This window comes from Scyliorhinus torazame, chromosome 22 (genome assembly GCF_047496885.1).
Source record: "Scyliorhinus torazame isolate Kashiwa2021f chromosome 22, sScyTor2.1, whole genome shotgun sequence".
NCBI lineage: Eukaryota > Metazoa > Chordata > Chondrichthyes > Carcharhiniformes > Scyliorhinidae > Scyliorhinus > Scyliorhinus torazame.
In genome coordinates, this window is record NC_092728.1 from 107,627,253 (window position 1) to 107,647,999 (window position 20,747).

General features: G+C 49.3%; 1 protein-coding gene across 4 annotated transcripts in view; it reads right to left on the reverse strand.

The window, feature by feature from the left end:
* snapc4 (small nuclear RNA activating complex, polypeptide 4) overlaps nucleotides 1–20,747 on the reverse strand; it is a 98,896-nt gene that overhangs the window by 15,294 nt on the left and 62,855 nt on the right. For all 4 annotated transcript variants that reach the window (XM_072488878.1, XM_072488880.1, XM_072488877.1 and 1 more), the window contains 9 exons: nucleotides 17,395–17,467; nucleotides 16,478–16,642; nucleotides 14,552–14,699; nucleotides 12,715–12,821; nucleotides 12,013–12,107; nucleotides 11,481–11,575; nucleotides 10,220–10,305; nucleotides 1,758–2,201; nucleotides 748–958 (listed from right to left, as the gene is read on the reverse strand). In XM_072488878.1, the coding sequence (XP_072344979.1) occupies nucleotides 748–958; nucleotides 1,758–2,201; nucleotides 10,220–10,305; nucleotides 11,481–11,575; nucleotides 12,013–12,107; nucleotides 12,715–12,821; nucleotides 14,552–14,699; nucleotides 16,478–16,642; nucleotides 17,395–17,467 (1,424 nt within the window). The remainder of the gene's footprint in view (nucleotides 1–747; nucleotides 959–1,757; nucleotides 2,202–10,219; nucleotides 10,306–11,480; nucleotides 11,576–12,012; nucleotides 12,108–12,714; nucleotides 12,822–14,551; nucleotides 14,700–16,477; nucleotides 16,643–17,394; nucleotides 17,468–20,747) is intronic.

Genomic DNA, 20,747 nt, shown 5'->3' on the forward strand with positions numbered 1-20,747 from the left:
GCCTAGCCTCCATCCCCTCTTACCTTAAAGAATATAGCTGCAGTGTGGACTAACTAGATCTCCGCCCTTCGACTCTGCTCCCAGTCAGCTACACTTCCTGTAAACTCCTGGCTCTCTTCGCACTCTTTGCGGAAATGTCGGAAACAAAATGAAAGGAGCACCTTACTCCCTCCTCACCTCACTCCCTCGGTCACCAAACTCTCACTATCGCACTCAAAAAGCACCAAATTCAGCACTCAGTGCAAACAAAGTCTGCACTGTAGGGGATCACTTTTATACTGTGAATCTAGCCTCTGAAAAACTGGCCTAATCCAATTAACTAATTAACAAGCTCCAGCTGCAAGTGCCTAGAAGTAGAAGCCTGTTTAAAGCTGATTGAAAATTCACCTTCTTCTAAACCAAACAGCAACTTTTAAGTTAATTAACTAAATAAAAGAAAGACTAAACTTTAGATAAAAATGAAGCCTTATACTCCCTCGGTCACCAAACTCTCACTATCGCACTCAAAAAGCACCAAATTCAGCACTCAGTGCAATCCCACGTTGTGACAGTGGCGATATTTCATTAGTTGTGAAGTGCCTCAGGCTGACACGGTCGTGAAAACTATTTTATAAATGCAAGTCTCTCTTCTCCATTCCCAACATTTTTATTCTGGATTGCAGAATGGCGTACCCCCCCCCCCCCCCCTCAGGGAGAAAGCGCAGGTCAGCCAGCACAGGGGTGATGAACCCGGGAGTGGAGTCTCACCTCCCCTTTGGTTGACTATCTTTGTTTCGGTCCATCGACACATCTCCACGAGCAGCTTCTTCTCCAGATTGGCCGTGTGTATCTGGCGTATCGCCTTCTTGGGTTCCTTTCTGGCTCGCGGAGGCTTGCGTGGGACACTCACCGCTGAATGGGTAGTGGTATCGGGCACAGTTGGATTCGGTACTCCATCATCTTGCAGGGCCCGTTCCACCTGTGCAAACATAGAAAGGGAATTGATATCTTTATAAAATACTGGTTCCGGCTCCTCCTGCCTTTCTCCACACCCGCCACTCTGCAAGTGATTTGCCCAATGGCTCCGCGGCCACACCGCTCCCCAGACGGGCAGGGATGGGCCAGGTTTCTCTGTAACACACCCTCACCTGGTTTCAGAACTCAGTATCACAGAACATTACAGAAGGAAACCATCTGGCCAGTGCTAACTCTCTGAAGGGGTGATCCAATTAGCTCCACTCCCCTAGGTCCACATAAGACTGCAAATTATTTTCGATCCAATTCAGTTTTCAAAGTTATTATTGATCAGGACGGCACCGTGCCGCCATGTGGTTAGCACTGCTGCCTCACTGCGCCGAGGCCCCAGGTTCAATCCCGACCCTGGGTCACCGTCCGTGTGGAGTTCCCACATTCACCCCGTGTCTGCGTGGGTCTCACTCCCACAACCCCAAAGATGTGCAGGGTAGGGGGATTGGCTGCGCTAAATTGCCCCCTCCCATTCTTCATGCTCAATGCCCCACACATAAAACAATGTGAGCTTTTAACACAATAAAGCAATCTTCTGAGTGAAAGAAGTGGAGAGAGAGAAAGAGCGAGATTAAGGCTGATCCAGAATACTAATTTCACCTCTCCCAAACCATTAGCATTTTAAATAAATGATCAAGGAAGCATTCTCATTAACTCAAAAAAAACCACGTGTAAATGCTTAATACTAATTTTTGATTTAAAATAATACAAAATTAGGAACGGGTCCCATTTCTTCTGTTGAGGACTCTCACCTCTATCAGTTTCTTCTCAGGTTCACGAGCTTTTGGAAGAGCGCGGTCCCCGCAGGACAGGTTTCTCCAGATCTTGCTAGATTTGGGTCTCCCGGGGCGGTTCTGACCTTCCATCTTCACAGTCACTGAGTCACAGCCCTGCCGGCTGTCCGATTCCCTGGCGGGCACCGGTTTGCTTTCGACAACCGGGACCCATCGGTCCACATCCAGCACGATGGACTGCACTGGATTCCAGCACCTCACCCTCCTTTTCTTCGGTTCCACTTGCCGAGCTTTCACTGGACTCTCCTCTTCCTCCTGCCCCTCCTCCTCCTCCTCCGACTCCACAAGTTTGACATCCTCGGAGGAGAATTCCGAGGACTCTGAGCTACTTTTCCGTTTCTTCCTCCTGATGCGTTTCCACCTCTTCTTTCTCCGGTGTTTTTCCTGGTGCCATTGCTTGGCCTAAAAATAAATGAACACTTGCTTTAAAAAAAAACAACATAATTTGAAAAGAAAGGACTTTGATTCTCCTCGCTTACAATCCCAGGACATTAAAAAGCGCTTTCCAGACTTCCGGGTGCGGCGATGACCAGCTAAGTCGCACGTTTCGGCAGCTCCCGGCGGAACGGACTTCTGGGCTCTCAATAAGAGCCCCAACGGCAATTTTAACGGCTAAAAGCACTGTGCGGTAAACCAGAAGGGAATCCCCCCTGGATACGGATGGAAAAAGGAGAGGAAAGTGGCCGGATTGCGGTGGATCCTTTAGAGCAGCAGCAAGGAAGGCAAGCAAAAACCAAGATGGCGTCGGAAGGTGGCAGTTTAATATGGGGCCCTGAACAACACGAGTTTTTGAAACGCTGCGTGGAAGAGCTTAAAAAGGAGATGAAGAAGGAGCTGTTGGCCCCGATATTACAGGCGATTGAAGGGCTAAAAGATGAGCAAAAGACCCAGGAGCGGGAGCTTCGGGTCGTGAAGGCAAAGGCTGCCGAGAACGAGGACGATATACAGGGCCTGGTGGTGAAGACGGAGATGCACGAGGCACACCATAAACGATGTGTGGAAAGGCTGGAGGTGCTGGAGAATAATGCAAGGAGGAAGAATTTAAGGATTCTTGGTCTTCCTGAAGGTGCAGAAGGGGCGGACGTCGGGGCATATGTGAGCACGATGCTGCACTCGTTGATGGGATCGGAGGCCCCGACGGGTCCGCTGGAGGTGGAGGGAACCTATCGAGTTATGGCGCGAAGACCGAGGGCTGGAGAAATTCCTCGAGCCATAGTGGTGAGATTCCTCCGTTTTAAGGACAGAGAGATGGTCTTAAGATGGGCAAAGAAAACTCGGAGCAGTAGATGGGAGAACGCGGTGATCCGCGTATATCAAGACTGGAGTGCGGAGGTGGGCGAGAAGGAGGGCGAGCTTTAATCGGGCCAAGGCGGTGCTTCATAAAAAGAATTTCAAATTTGGAATGCTGCAGCCGGCAAGACTGTGGGTCACATATCAAGGGAAGCACCACTACTTTGAAATGGCGGATGAGGCGTGGTCATTTATTGTTGAAGAGAAATTGGAATGAGTGGGTTATTAAAAAAGAACGTTCGAGACAAAGTGGTGGGGCGAATATGGGGGGCGAAGAGGGGGGGAAAAAGGGGGGAGAGAGGATTTTTATGTTGTTGATCCTGCGACCCGGTAACTTTTCTCTCTTCCACAGGTTGTGGGGAAGGGAGGAAGGGAGGTGGAGGAGCTGGGGGCGTTGGCCATTGGGGGCGGGGCCAAAAGGGAAGCGCGGGCTTTGTTCCCGCGCTATGATAATTATGGCGGGAATAGGGAAGCAGGAAGGAGGGGGCGTCGCACGGTGCGAGCCGAGGTCACGGGGGAAGCCGAGGTCGGCCAGAGTATGCTGACTTCTGGGAGCAACATGGGGGGTGTAACTACGCTAGTGGGGGATCTAGCGGGGGGGTTGGGGGGGGGGGATTTACTGGGTTGCTGCTGCTGGGGAGAAGGGGGAGCTGGTATGGGGTGGGGTGGGCGGGCACCGCCTGGGGGGGACACAGCTGCGTGGGAACCGGGTGAGGAGCTGGGTAACAGGGGATGGCTAATCGACAAGGGGGGGGGGGGTAAAGAGCCCCCCAACCCGGCTGATCACGTGGAATGTGAGAGGGCTGAACGGGCCGATAAAGAGGGCATGGGTACTCGCACACCTAAAGAAACTTAAGGCAGATGTGGTTATGTTACAGGAGACGCATTTGAAACTGATAGACCAGGTTAGACTACGCAAAGGATGGGTGGGGCAGGTGTTTCATTCGGGGCTGGATGCGAAAAACAGGGGGGTGGCTATATTAGTGGGGAAGCAGGTATTGTTTGAGGCAAAGACCATAGTGGCGGATAGTGGGGGCAGATACGTGATGGTGAGTGGCAAATTACAGGGGGAGGCGGTGGTCTTGGTAAACGTATATGCCCCGAACTGGGATGATGCCAACTTTATGAGGCGCATGTTAGGACGTATCCCGGACCTAGAGGTGGGGAAGTTGGTAATGGGTGGAGATTTTAACACGGTGCTGGAACCAGGGCTGGACAGATCGAGGTCCAGGACTGGAAGGAGGCCGGCAGCAGCCAAGGCGCTTAAAGGCTTTATGGAGCAGATGGGAGGAGTAGACACATGGAGATTTCGTAGACCTAGGAGTAAGGAGTTTTCGTTTTTCTCCTATGTCCACAAAGTTTATTCGCGAATAGACTTTTTTGTTTTGGGAAGGGCGCTGATCCCGAAGGTGAGGGGGACGGAGTGTACGGCTATAGCTATTTCGGATCACGCTCCACATTGGGTGGACTTGGAGATAGGGGAGGAAAAAGAACGGCGTCCACCCTGGAGAATGGACATGGGACTAATGTCGGATGAGGGGGCGTGTCTAAGGGTGAGGGGGTGTATTGAAAAGTACTTGGAACTCAATGATAATGGGGAGGTCCAGGTGGGAGTGGTCTGGGAGGCGATGAAGGCAGTGGTTAGAGGGGAGCTGATATCAATCAGGGCACATAAAGGAAAGCAGGAGAGTAGGGAACGGGAGCAGTTGCTGCAAGAACTTCGGAGGGTGGACAGGCAATATGCGGAGGCACTGGAGGAGGGACTGTACAGGGAAAGGCAAAGGCTACACGTAGAATTTGATTTGCTGACTACGGGTACTGCAGAGGCACAGTGGAGGAAGGCACAGGGTGTACAATACGAATATGGGGAGAAAGCGAGCAGGTTGCTGGCCCACCAATTGAGGAAAAGGGGAGCAGCGAGGGAAATAGGGGGAGTGAGGGATGAGGAGGGAGAGATGGAGCGGGGAGCGGAGAGAGTGAATGGAGTGTTCAAGGCATTCTATGAAAGATTATATGAAGCTAAGCCCCCGGATGGGAAGGAGAGAATGATGTGTTTTCTGGACCAGCTGGGATTTCCTAAGGTGGAGGAGCAGGAGAGGGTGGGACTGGGAGCACAGATCGAAATGGAGGAAGTAGTGAAAGGAATTAGGAGCATGCAGGCGGGGAAGGCTCCGGGACGGATGGATTCCCAGTTGAATTTTACAGGAAATACGTGGACTTGCTCGCCCCGCTACTGATGAGAACCTTTAATGAGGCGAGGGAAAGGGGACAGCTGCCCCCGACTATGTCAGAGGCAACAATATCGCTTCTCCTAAAGAAAGAAAAAGACCCGCTGCAATGCGGGTCCTATAGGCCTATTTCCCTCCTGAACGTAGACGCTAAGATTCTGGCCAAGGTAATGGCAATGAGGATAGAGGATTGTGTCCCGGGCGTGGTCCATGAGGACCAAACTGGGTTTGTGAAGGGGAGACAGCTGAATACGAATATACGGAGGCTGCTAGGGGTAATGATGATGCCCCCACCAAAGGGGGAAGCGGAGATAGTGGTGGCGATGGATGCCGAGAAAGCATTTGATAGAGTGGAGTGGGATTATTTGTGGGAGGTGTTGAGGAGATTTGGCTTTGGAGATGAGTATATTAGATGGGTACAGCTGCTGTATAGGGCCCCGATGGCGAGCGTGGTCACGAATGGACGGGGGTCTGCATATTTTCGGCTCCATAGAGGGACGAGGCAGGGATGTCCTCTGTCCCCATTATTGTTTGCACTGGCGATTGAGCCCCTGGCAATAGCACTGAGGGGTTCCAGGAAGTGGAGGGGAGTGTTTAGGGGAGGAGAAGAACACCGGGTATCTCTGTATGCGGACGATTTGTTGTTGTATGTGGCGGACCCGGCGGAGGGGATGCCAGAGATAATGCGGATACTTGGGGAGTTTGGAGAATTTTCAGGATATAAACTGAATATGGGGAAAAGTGAGTTGTTTGTGGTGCATCCAGGGGGGCAGAGCAGAGAAATAGAGGACTTACCGCTGAGGAAGGTAACAAGGGACCTTCGCTACTTGGGGATCCAGATAGCCAAGAATTGGGGTACATTGCATAGGTTAAATTTAACGCGGTTGGTGGAACAGATGGAGGAGGACTTCAAGAGATGGGACATGGTATCCCTGTCACTGGCAGGGAGGGTGCAGGCGGTTAAAATGGTGGTCCTCCCGAGATTCCTCTTTGTGTTTCAGTGCCTCCCGGTGGTGATCACGAAGGCTTTTTTCAAAAGGATTGAGAAGAATATCATGAGTTTTGTGTGGGCCGGGAAGGCCCCGAGAGTGAGGAGGGGATTTTTGCAGCGTAGTAGGGATAGGGGGGGGCTGGCACTACCGAGCCTAAGTGAGTACTACTGGGCCGCCAATATCTCAATGGTATGTAAGTGGATGGGAGAAGAGGAGGGAGCGGCGTGGAAGAGATTGGAGAGGGCGTCCTGCAGGGGGACTAGCCTACAAGCTATGGTGACGGCGCCGTTGCCGTTCTCACCGAAGAAATACACCACAAGCCCGGTGGTGGTGGCTACTCTGAAAATCTGGGGGCAGTGGAGACGGCATAGGGGTAAGACGGGAGCCTCGGTGTGGTCCCCGATAAGAAATAACCATAGGTTTGCTCCGGGGAGAATGGATGGGGGAATTTGGAACATGGCAAAGAGCAGGAGTAACACAATTGAGAGATCTGTTTGTAGATGGGACGTTTGCAAGTCTGGGAGCGCTGACCGAAAAATACGGGTTGCCCCAAGGGAATGCATTCCGGTATATGCAACTGAGGGCAACAGGTGAGGGAATTCCCGCAGCTCCCGACGCAGGAGGTGCAGGACAGAGTGATCTCAAAGACATGGGTGGGGGACGGTAAGGTATCAGACATATATAGGGAAATGAGGGACGAGGGGGAGATTATGGTAGATGAGCTGAAAGGGAAATGGGAAGAGGAAATGGGAAGAGGAGCTGGGGGAGGAGATTGAGGAGGGGCTGTGGGCTGATGCCCTAAGTAGGGTAAACTCATCGTCCTCGTGTGCCAAGCTAAGCCTGATACAATTTAAGGTGTTACACAGGGCGCATATGACTGGAGCACGGCTCAGTAAATTTTTTGGAGTAGAGGATAGGTGTGCGAGATGCTCGAGAAGCCCAGCGAATCACACCCACATGTTCTGATCATGTCCGGCACTACAGGGGTTTTGGGTGGGGGTGACAAAGGTGCTTTCGAAGGTGGTGGGGGTCCAGGTCGAACCAAGCTGGGGGTTGGCTATATTCGGGGTTGCAGAAGAGCCGGGAGTGCAGGAGGCGAAAGAGGCTGATGTTTTGGCCTTTGCGTCCCTAGTAGCCCGGCGCAGGATACTGTTGATGTGGAAGGAAGCCAAGCCCTCGGGTGTGGAGACCTGGATAAATGACATGGCAGGGTTTATAAAGTTGGAACGGATTAAGTTCGTCCTAAGGGGATCGGCTCAAGGGTTCACCAGGCGGTGGCAACCGTTCGTCGAATACCTCACAGAAAGATAGAGGGAATGGAAAAGAAGAAGACAGTAGCAGCAACCCGGGGGGGGGGGGGGGAGGAACCAGAAGGACTCTCAGGGATGTTAGTGTATATGTAAAATATGTATAGGTTGTTGTTATAGGTAATTGTATATTGGACTGCTAAATTGCATTTTTGGAGAGTATTTATTTGGGACAAGGCAGTTGCCACTTAGTTTTGTTTTTTTAATTTCGATGTTGTTTATATATTATTTATTTCTTGCTTAAAACTGGCCATTGTTATTTATATTGTTACATTACTGTGTAAAGGATACACAATGTACTGTCATGGTTGGCCAAAAATTTTGAATAAAATATATATATTTTTTTAAAAAGCGCTTTCCAACCAGTGAAGTACTTTTGAAGCCTCGGTTGTATCTACAGTGGAGTGATTCCGACTGACCTAGCTGTTCACGGTTTCAATCTGTTTCAACTCGAGGGATTCTCACCAAATCTCAGTGCTCACCGGCACACAGACAAAAGCACATTTAAAACATTGCCCATCGCTTCCAACCGCTAAGCTGGCGAACGGCTTTTATTTGCAGTCAGTACAGAGTTGGCCAACTTCAGCTGGGACTTAGTGGTCCTGGGTTAAAGGCAGACAGAGCACTCAAGGGCGGCACAGTGACGCAGTGCTGTCTATGGGCTGGTTTAGCACAGTGGGCTAAACAGCTGGCTTGTAATGCAGAACAATGCCCGCAGCGCGGGTTCAATTCCCGTACCGGCCTCCCCGAACAGGCGCCGGAATGTGGCGACTAGGGGCTTTTCACAGTAACTTCATTGAAGCCTACTTGTGACAATCAGCAATTATTATTGTGGTGCTCAGGATCTAGGTTTGATCCCGGCCTCGGGTCACTGTCCGTGTGGAGTTTGCACATTCTCCCCCCGTCTGCGTGGGTCTCACCCCCACAACCCAAAGATGTGCAGTCTAGGTGGATTGGCCATGCTAAACTGCCCCTTAATTGGAAAAAAATAATAATTGGGTACATTAAATTTATTTAAAAAAGAAAAAAAGACAGATCTCTCAAATACATGAAGCCTGACTCTTCCTCCACCCCAAGTGTATGTAGTTCAACTAACCTCCCCATGGCTGGTATCAGCTAATGCATCACAGGCCATAATTGAACCAGAAGCCCCCTGAGCTGTCTGGTCTTCACTGGGTGTGATACAAATCTCAACTGTGTCTGCAAAGGTCAAAGCTGGAAACTACCGTCACTTGGGATAGTTACTTCCACTAAACTGAGACAGACGAAAATCAAGAAGGAAAACGCAAACTTTCATCAGGTCTGTAGCAATTTCATCAAAAGTAGTACATAGTGATAGGGGCAGTTAGTTAGACAGCTAGTTTATGATGCAGAACGAGGCCAACGGAACATGAGAACTAGGAGCAGGAGTAGGTCATCTGGCCCCTCGAGCCTGCTCCACCATTCAATGAGATCATGGCTGATCTTTTGTGGACTCAGCTCCACTTTCCGGCCCGAACACCATCACCCTTAATCCCTTTATTCTTCAAAAAATTATCTATCTTTATCTTAAAAACATTTAATGAAGGAGCCTCTACTGCTTCACTGGACAAGGAATTCCATCGATTCACAATCCTTTGGGTGAAGAAGTTCCTCCTAAACTCAGTCCTAAATCTACTTCCCCTTATTTTGAGGCTATGCCCCCTAGTTCTGCTTTCACCCGCCAGTGGAAACAACCTGCCCGCGTCTATCCTATCTATTCCCTTCATAATTTTATATGTTTCTATAAGATCCCCCCACATCCTTCTAAATTCCAACGCGTACAGTCCCAGTCTACTCAACCTCTCCTCGTAATCCAACCCCTTCAGCTCTGGGATTAACCTAGTGAATCTCCTCTGCACACCCTCCAGTGCCAGTACGTCCTTTCTCAAATAAGGAGACCAAAACTGAACACAATACTCCAGGTGTGGCCTCACTAACACCTTATACAATTGCAGCATAACCTCCCTAGTCTTAAACTCCATCCCTCTAGCAATGAAGGACAAAATTCCATTTGCCTTCTTAATCACCTGTTGCACCTGTAAACCAACTTTTTGTGACTCATGCACTAGCACACCCAGGTCTCTCTGCACAGCAGCATGTTTTAATATTTTATTTAAATAATAATCCCTTTTGCTGTTATTCCTACCAAAATGGATAACCTCACATTTGTCAACATTGTATTCCATCTGCCAGACCCTAGCCCATTCACTTAGCCTATCCAAACCCCTCTGCAGACTTCCAGTATCCTCTGCACTTTTTGCTTTACCACTTATCTTAGTGTCGTCTGCAAACTTGGACACATTGCCCTTGGTCCCCAACTCCAAATCATCTATGTAAACAGCGCGGGTTCAATTCCTATACGGGCTGAGGTCATTCATGAAGGCCCAGCCTTCTCAACCTTGCCCCGTGCCCGAATGTGGGTGACCCTCAGGTTAAATCACCACCAGTCAGCTCTCCCCCTCAAAGGGGAAGCAGCCTCTGGTCATCTGGGACTGTGGTCACTTTACATACTGATGCAATGGATTTCACTATAAGCTGACTTTTAGTATATTAAAAGGAAAGAGAGCCCATTGTTTACAGACCTTAACGCCTGATATTACTTTCCATTTGTGCAGACATTGCATTTCTGTTCTGCCGGTCAACTCTGCAGATATCTTGGCCCATTTACCTGTAAAAAATAGACATTCAAAAGAAAATGGTATGTTACAGTATTGAAATAATAAACCATCTGGAACAGAGGCACACATCACACGTACAGACTCCTCATGACAACCTCGGGAGACTTTGCTGCTCCATAGTTTGAACAACAGGGCACTCAGGGTCAGGGAATATCTCCAGCTCAAGGTTCCTGAGCCAAGGAAATAGTGGAAGATGCTGGCCACATGGAGCAGTAGAACACAGGTTCCGACTTCACAGATATAGCTACCTCCCTCCCCACTTTCAGAAAACCCGCACCGTCACCTTTTGAAAAAGGAAATGAAAATCGCTTATTGTCACGAGTACGCTTCAATGAAGTTACTGTGAAAAGTCCCTAGTCGCCACATTCCGGCGCCTGTTCGGGGAGGCTGGCCCTAATGCAGCCCCTTGCACACACACACAGCATCCACCTTCTCCTGTCACTGTGTGAGGTGCAGCGGCGAACCCTCCTGTCCACATGGAAGAGGAGGCATTGTCGGTTTCTGCTCCCTCCTCACAATGTTCAGCGGCTGAAACCAATCGGTTCAGAACGCAGTCTGCTCCTAGCTCACCAGGTTGGAGGAGGAGGAGAAACGATATGAAGCATTTGTGTTGGCAAAGAGAACACTAGTCTAGCTGCAGAGCCTGGAGGGGGGGGAAACAGAAGGCAGCAGCCATGCTCCTTGTTTAACGCGAGTTACTCTGACAACTTGTTAAATTTTACATACTTTGTATTTCAGCTTCATTTTGCAGTTCAAAGTTAGAAATTGTTTATTTCATGTTTTTCAGTGTGGGCAAGTTTGAACTGGGTGAACACCTGTAGGCCATAAAACGGCATTGAATTATGGGCAAATTAAGGGTATCCAGAAATTTGATAAAGGCAAGTCACGCTGAATAAATTAACAGGTTAGTTGAAGATATGATGAAGGACAGTTAATGGAAAGGCAGAATCCGGTGTGCTTGGCAGAGCACATGCACCCCTCAGGGGGTGTCACAAAATGGGGGAACAAGATAAAAATGTGCAGTAAAGCAAAATAGCCTTTTCTGATGGCGCATGTGACCTACCCAACGGCGCATGCACGCCATGTACGGTGGCACACGCATGACATGTGATGGTGCATGTATGGTGGTGCATGTATGCCAGTACATGTGCAAATCATCTCTTACCAACTCCATGCTTTTCGACCAGCATTTTGAAATCGCTCACTTCTTTTTCTGACCATTTCCCTCTCCTGACGTTTTGGTTCAGCGTGTTCCGGAACCTGTGAAAGATTAAACACCGCCATTACCTAACACACAGCTTCAACCCTCAAGGCTCTGTCCTCAGCCAATCCATCCCCTATTCAAAAACCAATTATAACAGTTAAAAAGGCACCTGAGCGCCCCCCTCCATCGCCCAACCAGGGCAATTCGCCTCACCCACATCAGCCCCTCGACCGCCAATCACAGCGTGGGTTCCCTCGGCTCAAGAGAACTGACTGACAGCATGGGCACACAATTGGCTTCAGTTGTGTCTGGATATTTGTGGGGTACGGGATGAGAGGGAGGGTCAGTGTTCTGCACCATTCCACATCTCGATCTGGCAAACCCTGCTGGAATGTCAACATTGGGTGGGAAAGGCATGCCTATTGAGTGACACAGACACACAATCCTCTCCCCTGACTTTGACACACTGCTCTACAAAGACAAAACCACTCACCTGCCTCTGCACTGAGCATCGACCCTTCCAGGAACCTCTTCCTGGATTTTGAACCAGTCCCGTATTCCATATTTTTCCACTGCTTTCAGCAGCATCTGAAAAACAAATCACTGTAAAGATCTCCATTGCGACAGATTTTAATCCTCCTGTAGTCCATGGAAGGGTAACATAAACCTTTCAAATCTTTCTCCAGCTCATTATTCACCCAATGTAATAACCTCGAGAATCAAAGGTGCACCTTCCTCACAGCTCAGGCTCTGTTGATAATGGGGGGGCCCAAAGCTCAATGGAAACCCACTGCAGTCACAGCTCTGGTAAGGTGCAGGGAGGAGAGGGAGAATAACCACCCCCGCTGAAGAAGGGAGGCTGAGTGGGTACGGCCCACAGTCCTAATCTACCATGACACCACAAGCAAGGCAGCATGGGGGGTGGCCCACAGTCAGAGATAACTTATCTCAGGGCGGCATGGTGGCGCAGTGGGTTAGCACTGCTGCCTCACGGCGCCGAGGTCCCAGGTTCGATCCCGGCCCTGGGTCACTGTCCGTGTGGGGTTTGCACATTCTCCCCGTGTCTGCGTGGGTCTCACCCCCACAACCTAAAGATGTGCAGGTTATGTGGATTGGCCACGCTAAACTGCCCCTTAATTGGAAAAAAAATTGGGTAGTCTAAAATTTATATCTAAAAAAAAAAGAGATAACTTACCTCATCTTCTGCTGGTGTCCATTTCCCTCTCTTCACCATGGGATCGAGCGTCTTTGACCAGCGGTACAACAGCTGCGTGCTATTCCGTCCCTCCATAAAGTATGCAACTGTTGTGAAGAACAGCATTAAGTTACAGTTCAGCATTGTATCCAGAGGCGCCAACCGCACATCAGGAGCCTGCAGCCTGCGCTGGCGAACGTGCCCATCAAAAGACTGAAGCGATTCTGGTTTATTTCCATCATGGTACTTGTCCCGTCTCCTCTAAAGAGGCGGATTTGGGTTGGAGTTCAGTCACTGGGTCACAGTTCTGGAACTCTCTCCTTACATTTGGAGTACCTTCATCACACAGAATGCAGAGCTCCAATGTGGTAGCTCTTCACCACCATCTTCTAAAGGGGCAGTTAGGGATAGGCAGAAATCACCAGCCTCACCAGGTGCGTCCAGATCCTGAGAGTTAATAAAAGCCTGCCCACATTGGCCATTCGGCAGGTGTAAGGTGAGTATCAGCAGTTTCAAACCAGGAGACGTTTTCTAGTCTGATTCCGTCTACCTGGGGTGGTCTCAGCGATCAGGACCAGGACGGAGGTTCTCCGTAGCCCAGGTCATTTGCAGCTTCTGCTAACGGAGACAAACTGGATCAGTGCAGGCAAGGAATTGAACCGGGAACCTTGCAGAGCCAGCACCACCCAGGGGGCAGGGTATTTACCCATTGAGCTGTCAAGGGGGGATGTTAACGCAAATACCTTGGGAGCAGACACCCCTCGAGCTAAACATAGAAAATAGGAGTAAGTCCATTCAGCCCTTCGAGCCTGCCCCACCTTTCACTAGGATTATGGCTGATCTCAGCAGCCCACCCCCCTCCCCAAACACCTTTAGAGTCTAGAAATCTATTTCCTTCCCAAATCGGCATCTGGGGGACAACAGGCATGGGGGCTCCCTTGGCAACAGATCCAAAAAGGATTGGAAAAGTCCAGCTATATCCCGATTGACCAACGGAATCTCTGCCGCGTGCGAAGGGGGCTGCGAATGGACAGGAGATGACATTCAAGAGTACTGGGTGCAGAAAAGCAGTAAGCCATCCAGTGCTGGAGTGCCAGAGGTGGAAACGACCTGCGATGCCTTCCATGGTTGGATTTCTGACTAATACTGGCTTTCTGAACCTGCAGGTTCAGACACCTCGAGGGGGAAAATGTGGGCATTTGTTCCAACAAGGAACAGGGAGAGATGCCTTTGGGCTGGAGTGAAGATAGATGGTGATTTCTGAGCTGTGTGTGGGTGTGTGTGTGTGGGGGGGGGGGGAAGAGAGAGAGAGAGAGAGAGAGAGAGAGAGAGAGAGAGAGAGAGAGAGAGAGAGAGAGAGAGAGAGAAAGAGAGCCTCACTGCAACAAATTAAATACTTCGGCTTACACGAAAAGTCCCAGATGACCAGAGGCTGCTTCCCCTTTTGAGGGGGAGAGCTGACTGGTGGCGGTTTAACCTGAGGGCCACCACACCTCAGACGAGGGGCTAGGTTGAAGAGGCGGGTCCTTCATGAATAACCTCAGTCGCTCTGCATCACGAACCAACTGTCTAGCCAACTGAGCTAAAGCAGCCTCATATACAACAGGAGGGAGACATTACGCAGAGCAGAGGCCCCGTCGATTAACATTAACATAGAAATCACTATATCCGCAGCTTCACTCTCTGCTACCAGTCATCACAGCCACTTGCTGCAGCAGCCTCTGTGCACCTCACTTCACTCTTTACAAGCTGAGCAGCGACAGATCTGGGGCAGGATTTGAAGCCAGGTTACAGAGTCCGAGCCCAACTTGCTGCCCTGCAATCCAGGAGCACTCACTCTTAGTGTACGGAATGAAGCTTCCAACTCTCATCTTTTGCACCAGCTCAATCAGCATGTGATCCTCTTCCTCTGTCCATTCCTTCTTCGTCAGTTCTTTATTCAACTCCTGGTACTTCTGAAGGCACATGAAAGCAGTTCGGTTTGTCTGTAGTGGGAAAGGGAGGAGAGGGGAAGAGAGAGAGAAAGTGGAATAAAGAATAGCAGATTCTTAAATCGCTTTTCGAACAGCTGCTGGATCGGTTTATTTGGTTCTCATTTCACTCGTTCACACATCCTCCCGAATATCCGCCACATCTCAGTGACTCTCGTCTCAGTCACTCGGTCCGGGTTCAAGAGCGACTACAGAACTTACTGAGAGTGCAGAGCTGTTGACGGGCTTTGGATGAGGTGTCAGAAAGGCTTACTTGCCTCAGCTGGATCAAAGGATCCCACAGCCACTAGTAGCCACCGAGCTCCCACTTCCCAAAATCGGTCTCCACCAGCATTAATGGCAAATGATATTTCAAATGGTCATCAATAGAATCGCTAGTGTAGGTGGCCATTCGGCCCACTGAGTCTGCACCGGCCCTCTGAAAGTGCACCCTGCCTAGGTTCACCCCCCGTACACTGATCACGTCCAATCCACCGAACCTGCACATCTTTGGAATGCGAGAAGAGACTGGAGCACACGGAGGAAACCCGGGCAGACAATGGGAGAGCGTGTAAACTTCACACAGTCACCAGAGGCCAGAATTGAACCCGGGTCTAACCACTGCCCCCATGCCAACCCATTCCCTCGTTTCCATCTGTTTGGATCTTACTGCCTGCGTCAGTGACTAAAGGCTATGAGAAGGCTTCGCGAAATGCAAGCCTTTCTTTCATCCCTTCCCTGGGTTAAGTCTATCGCAGCGGAAAGGGCGATCTTTAAACGGCAGCTGCACGTACAGACGGTCCTGCCCCCTTTCATCCGGAAACTCGGAATCTATCGCAACGCCGAGGCAATTCCACCCAAAATTCAAACCCACACATTTAACTCCTGGGATAGCTGTGGTTTTTTTTTTGTACAAACCCACTGGAGTTGGTGGGAAGTTCCAGCAGGAAAAATAGAATCAGCCATGATTTAATTGTGGCCAAGTGTGTAAGGAGTCAGAAGCGGGCTAGTGTGTTATGCTACCGCAGGCAGCACGGTAGCACAGTGGTTAGCACAGTTGCTTCACAGCTCCAGGGTCCCAGCTTCGATTCCCGGCTGGGTCACTGTCTGTGCGGAGTCTGCACCTTCTCCCAGTGTCTGCGTGGGTTTCCTCCGGGTGGCAGGAAGGATGAGGAGAGATTGAGTCGGTTAGAATTATATTCGCTGGAGTTCAGAAGAATGAGGGAGGGGGGGGGGATCTCATAGAAACCTATAAAATTCTAACAGGACTGGACAGGGTAGATGCAGGAAGGATGTTCCCGATGGTGGGGGTGTCCAGAACCAGGGGTCAGTCTGAGGATACGGGGTAGATCATTTCGGACAGAGATGAGGAGAAATTCCTTCACCCAGAGAGTGGTCGGCCTGTGGAATTCGTTACCACAGGAGGTAGTTGAGGCCAAAACATTGTATGGTTTCAAGAAGCAGTTAGATTTAGCACTTGGGGCGAAAGGGGAGCAAAGGATATTGGGGGAAAGCGGGATTATGCTATTGAGCTGGATGATCAGCCATGACCATAATGAAGGGCAGAGCAGGCTCGAAGGGCCGAATGGCCTCGTCCGGCTCCTATTTTCTAACCGCTGTTCCGAAAACCCAGCAGGGTTTACGGTGGCAAGTGCTGCTCGTCGTTTCCTAGGGAAGAGGGTGAAGCTGAGCAGCGGAGCCTCCCGCTGATGAATTGCCCCACCAACGCACCTGGCAAAGCCACTGTTCGCCCGGGACGGAAGCCAGACATGGCAGGAGAAAAACCTCTGTACCTGCAGCTCGCTCGCGATCCACTCCCAGTCCACACAGCCTTTGAGACCTGCGATCTGAAAGAGCTTCTCCACCTCTTCTTTGCTCCACTCTGCTTGGTTGATGCTCGGGTGCTCGGAGTTCTGCCAGAGGTTTTTAATATCTTCAGCTCTGCGACTCCCGTCAAACTGCAAACACAAACGAGCATTGCGTCACTAATGTGCAAAAAGATGGCGTTGAACACGAGGGGGACAGGCAAGCTGGAGGGACAGACAGTTTTAACAACATATTCAATGCTCCTCCACAAGACCTCAAAGACTCCCAAGAGTTAGTTGGCAAGTACATTTCCACCATCTTTGCCCAGGAGGTGCCAGGTTCAATCCCTGGTCTGGACGGAGGTAATTCTAGCACAATTGGCCCAAGAAGCCTGGACCAGTGCTTTGGAGACAAATTCAAATCCCATCACAGGAGCTGGGGCAAATTAAAATTCCATTAATTAATAAACCCAGGATAAACTCTCTCTTTAATAATGATCATGGTAGGGCAGCAGGGTGGGGTAGTGGTTAGCCCTGCTGCCTCACGGAGCCGAGGTCCCAGGTTCGATCTCGGCTCTGGGTCACTGTCCGTGTGGAGTTTGCACATTCTCCCTGTGTCGCGTGGGTTCCGCCCCCACAACCCAAAAGATGTGCAGGGTAGGTGGATTGACCACGCTAAATTGCCCCTTAATTGGGAAAAAATTAATTGGGTGTTCTAAAATTGAATAAAAAAAGAAAATGATAATGGACGCACATTCTCCCTGTGGGTCTCACCCCCGCAACCTAGAGATAGCGTGGATTGGTGTCGCTAAATTGCCCCATAATTGGAAAAATTCTTTAAAAAACGATCATGAAAGTACTGGATCGATGTTTTAAAAAGACCCATAAAACCTGAACATACTTACATCAATATTGGAGATCTTTATCCAGTCGTGATCATCAAACCTATTTCCCAACAACTGCCGCTGCGTCATCTGGCTATAAGAAAGTTAAGGAGTAACACTCTTTTATAAAGCTCAGCGAGTTATTGGCAATGCTCAAACTCAGCCAGCTGCAAGTACACATCGTCATGTTTCAGTTCGGTGAAACGTTGAGGTCAGCGCTCGTTAATGACTGTACTCAATAACATGAATTAAATGCAATAGTATAAGACGGGAGGAAAGGAGGAGGCCTTGTTGAACTCACTGCAGCCAAAATATCTGATGGTTCTTCAAAACGCAACAGAATGATGGCTCTGATACATCATGATTCAGCTACTTCACGGTCAGCAGACAGCTCCACTCTGGTTATTCATACATCAGATGGAAATTTCTAATAATGATCTAATTTCCTCTCAAATGCCTTGACCGACTCTGCCTCTCCCACACACCCGGGCAGCTCATTCCAGATGCCAGCCACTTGCTGCGTGAAGTTTCTCCTCGTGCCCCCATTGTTTGTTTTACCAATTACCTCAAATCTGCTCCCTCTTGCTCTTGATCCTTGTGCCAGTGAGAAGGCCTTTTCTGTATCCACTCTGTCAATAAACCCTCGTGGTTTGATAGACCTCACTGGGTCAGGCCTAAATATGACTGTCAGTCCCCACTCGGTTAACGGGGTCCAGCCACAATCAATTCCCTCGGCAACCCTTGTGGAGGGAGCAATGGACGTGTTGTTCAAACGCCGGAGAACAGATCGAAGGACCAGAGGCAACATTTGTTGCTTTGCCCCTCGCAGTGTCGCAGCGCATCACCACCTCCCCCAGCACTGACACGAACGTCTCCCCCAAATGGGGCAACGCCAAATTATTTTGCTTTTCCGGTCTACTTTGCTACATTTGTTATTTTATCTTTATGGGTGAATTTATGTTTATTTTCAATGAAGGAGAAGATCGAAGGTAGCCAGAAATCAGCTACAAATATCACTGACTTAATCATGGGAGGGTTTGGTAAAGTAATCGGAATGCGTGGAAATAAAGTAACTGCCTGGTTTGATTCAACAAGGCACCACAATTAACTCTGCTCAAGTCAAGCAAGAGTCAGTAAATTGTCATGGGAGTGTCACTTTAAGGAAGGTTTTGTCTTATCACATGGCTTCAGTGATGTCACAGTGTGGGTGGAGCTGGGCTGTGGGAGTTTTTTGGGGGGTTTCGTTTTCACATTTGGCTGCTATGGACTCAGACAGAGAATTAAGTGTTTTTGGCCTGCCTCTATCTTCAGTTTGAAAGCTGTTTCCAAACTGCTTAAAAGAGAGAATTGCTTTCTGGACGGAATTCAAATCTGCTGTTTGAAAAGGGGAACAGAGTATCACTAACAAGTCTTAAGAAAGACAGTGAGAATGCCGTGTGCTGGGCCACGTCTTTGAAAAGGGGTTTCTGGTTTTACTTGGATTTTGTTATTGAATTGGAACAGTTAAGGGGGAATTCATTAAGGGTTATACATAGATTACTGTAGCTGTGTGGGGTCTTTATGTTTGTAGTTGATAAAAATTCTTGCTGTGCTTGTGTTTATACAAATGTTAACTAAATTCTTCAAATAAAGCTTGTTATTTTGATTACAAGTGCCCAAGAAGTCTGTTGACTAACACCCTGAAAGGCAGGTTCTTCTGCTCACCCGAGCCAATATCAATAAAAAGTTGCGGTCAGGTGAACTTCATAATATACTTTGGAGTTTTTTTAAACCCTGGCCCATAACAAAATTCAATATTAAATTTCCTGTCACAATCCCTATAGTCTTGTAAATTATTATCCAAAACAAAGTGACTCTTATTCTTCGACGCGGTGGATACCCCTTCCATCTTTCACCCCACAGTATTATCAATCCACCCGGTCAAAATATTTGGCTTGAAGATCTATGAATTAATTCAATTAAAGGTTTGTTGACACGGAGGAGATTGAGAATGGGAGAGGGATTTCCAAAGTCCCGACACCAAAATTATAGCATCTTTGAAATGAGAGATTTGGGAAATGAGATCGTCAACGCAGAGGGACATCATTAGACATCCTGCTCCACTGAACTCTCTCCACCTGGAGGTGATCTATTGTCGTCGTGACAGCTTAGCAAGTTAAAAAACCTAAAGCCCAAAATGTGTACTGGATACAAAGGGGCGAGCTGGTCGTGGCCAGTGGGCTACGATTACCGTTAATCAGTCAGGGTTGGCGTTTCTGATCACGATGTCAGTGACAACTGGGGATAGTTGCATACGTACGAATATTGAGTGAAAACAACATCAGCTTTGTCTGCGATGCCAGTCACAGTCAAATAACTCAGCAACATTCACTGTGTTAACTCTCAGAGTGAAGAATTGTGGCAAAATACTAAGAGCTTGTCACCTTTGAACAAACCCCAGTAAAGGACCAGCATGTACCAATAAGGGTGCGAGTGAAGGGTCGTGTATCCCATGCCGGAAGCAGGAACGGAGACAGGAATCCCGGAATTATATCCCGCCCACCATTTTTAATGTCCTTCAGCCTCAGCTCCAATACAGATGGAGATGAAAATCTGGGCCCTTTCCGTTCAAGGATTCCCTTTTTCTGATCCCTCCTGATCTCTCTTACACCCCCTGTCCACCCTCAACTCTTCTAAAAAGCCATTTCTCAGCGAGGCTTGATATTCACCTCTTCACCCCCAGGGTGAAGAGCACGGTGGCGCAGTTGCATCGCTGCCTCACGACGCCGAGGACCCGGGTTCGATCCCGGCTCTGGGTTGCCGTCCGTGTGGGGTTTGCGCATTCTCCCCGTGTTTGCGTGGGTCCCACCCCCACAACCCGAAGGTGTGCAGGGTAGGTGGATTGAACACGCTAAATTGCCCCTTGATTGGAAAAAATGAAATTCGGTACTCTAAATTTATTTTATAAATAAAGAAAAAAAATGACCTCTCCCAGCCTCCCCGTGGGCTGCAGTTCAGCCCCAGCACACTCTCTGCTGATATCCTTTTAGCCACATTCCCGTGTCCAAGGCCCTAAATAAGTGCAAATTGTCGCAAATGCACTGTTCACCCAAGCTGACCTCAAAACACTGAACCTACAAGTAACGCATTGCAATCTCACCAAGTCAGTCATATGACCAAAACTAGCTGCTGAACGCAATGGCGGCAGGAGCAGAAACCCATGGGAGGCTAAATTGCCTATTCCCGCTCCTAGGTCATGTGTTGTAGGGAGGAGATGCTCTGGCTGATTTCGCAATCCAGCTCTTGGGTCTGTAATAGTGTAGGTAGCAGATGAGGAACGCATGATAGAATGGCGGAGCAGACTCGATGGGCCGAATGGCACCTGTGTCTCATCA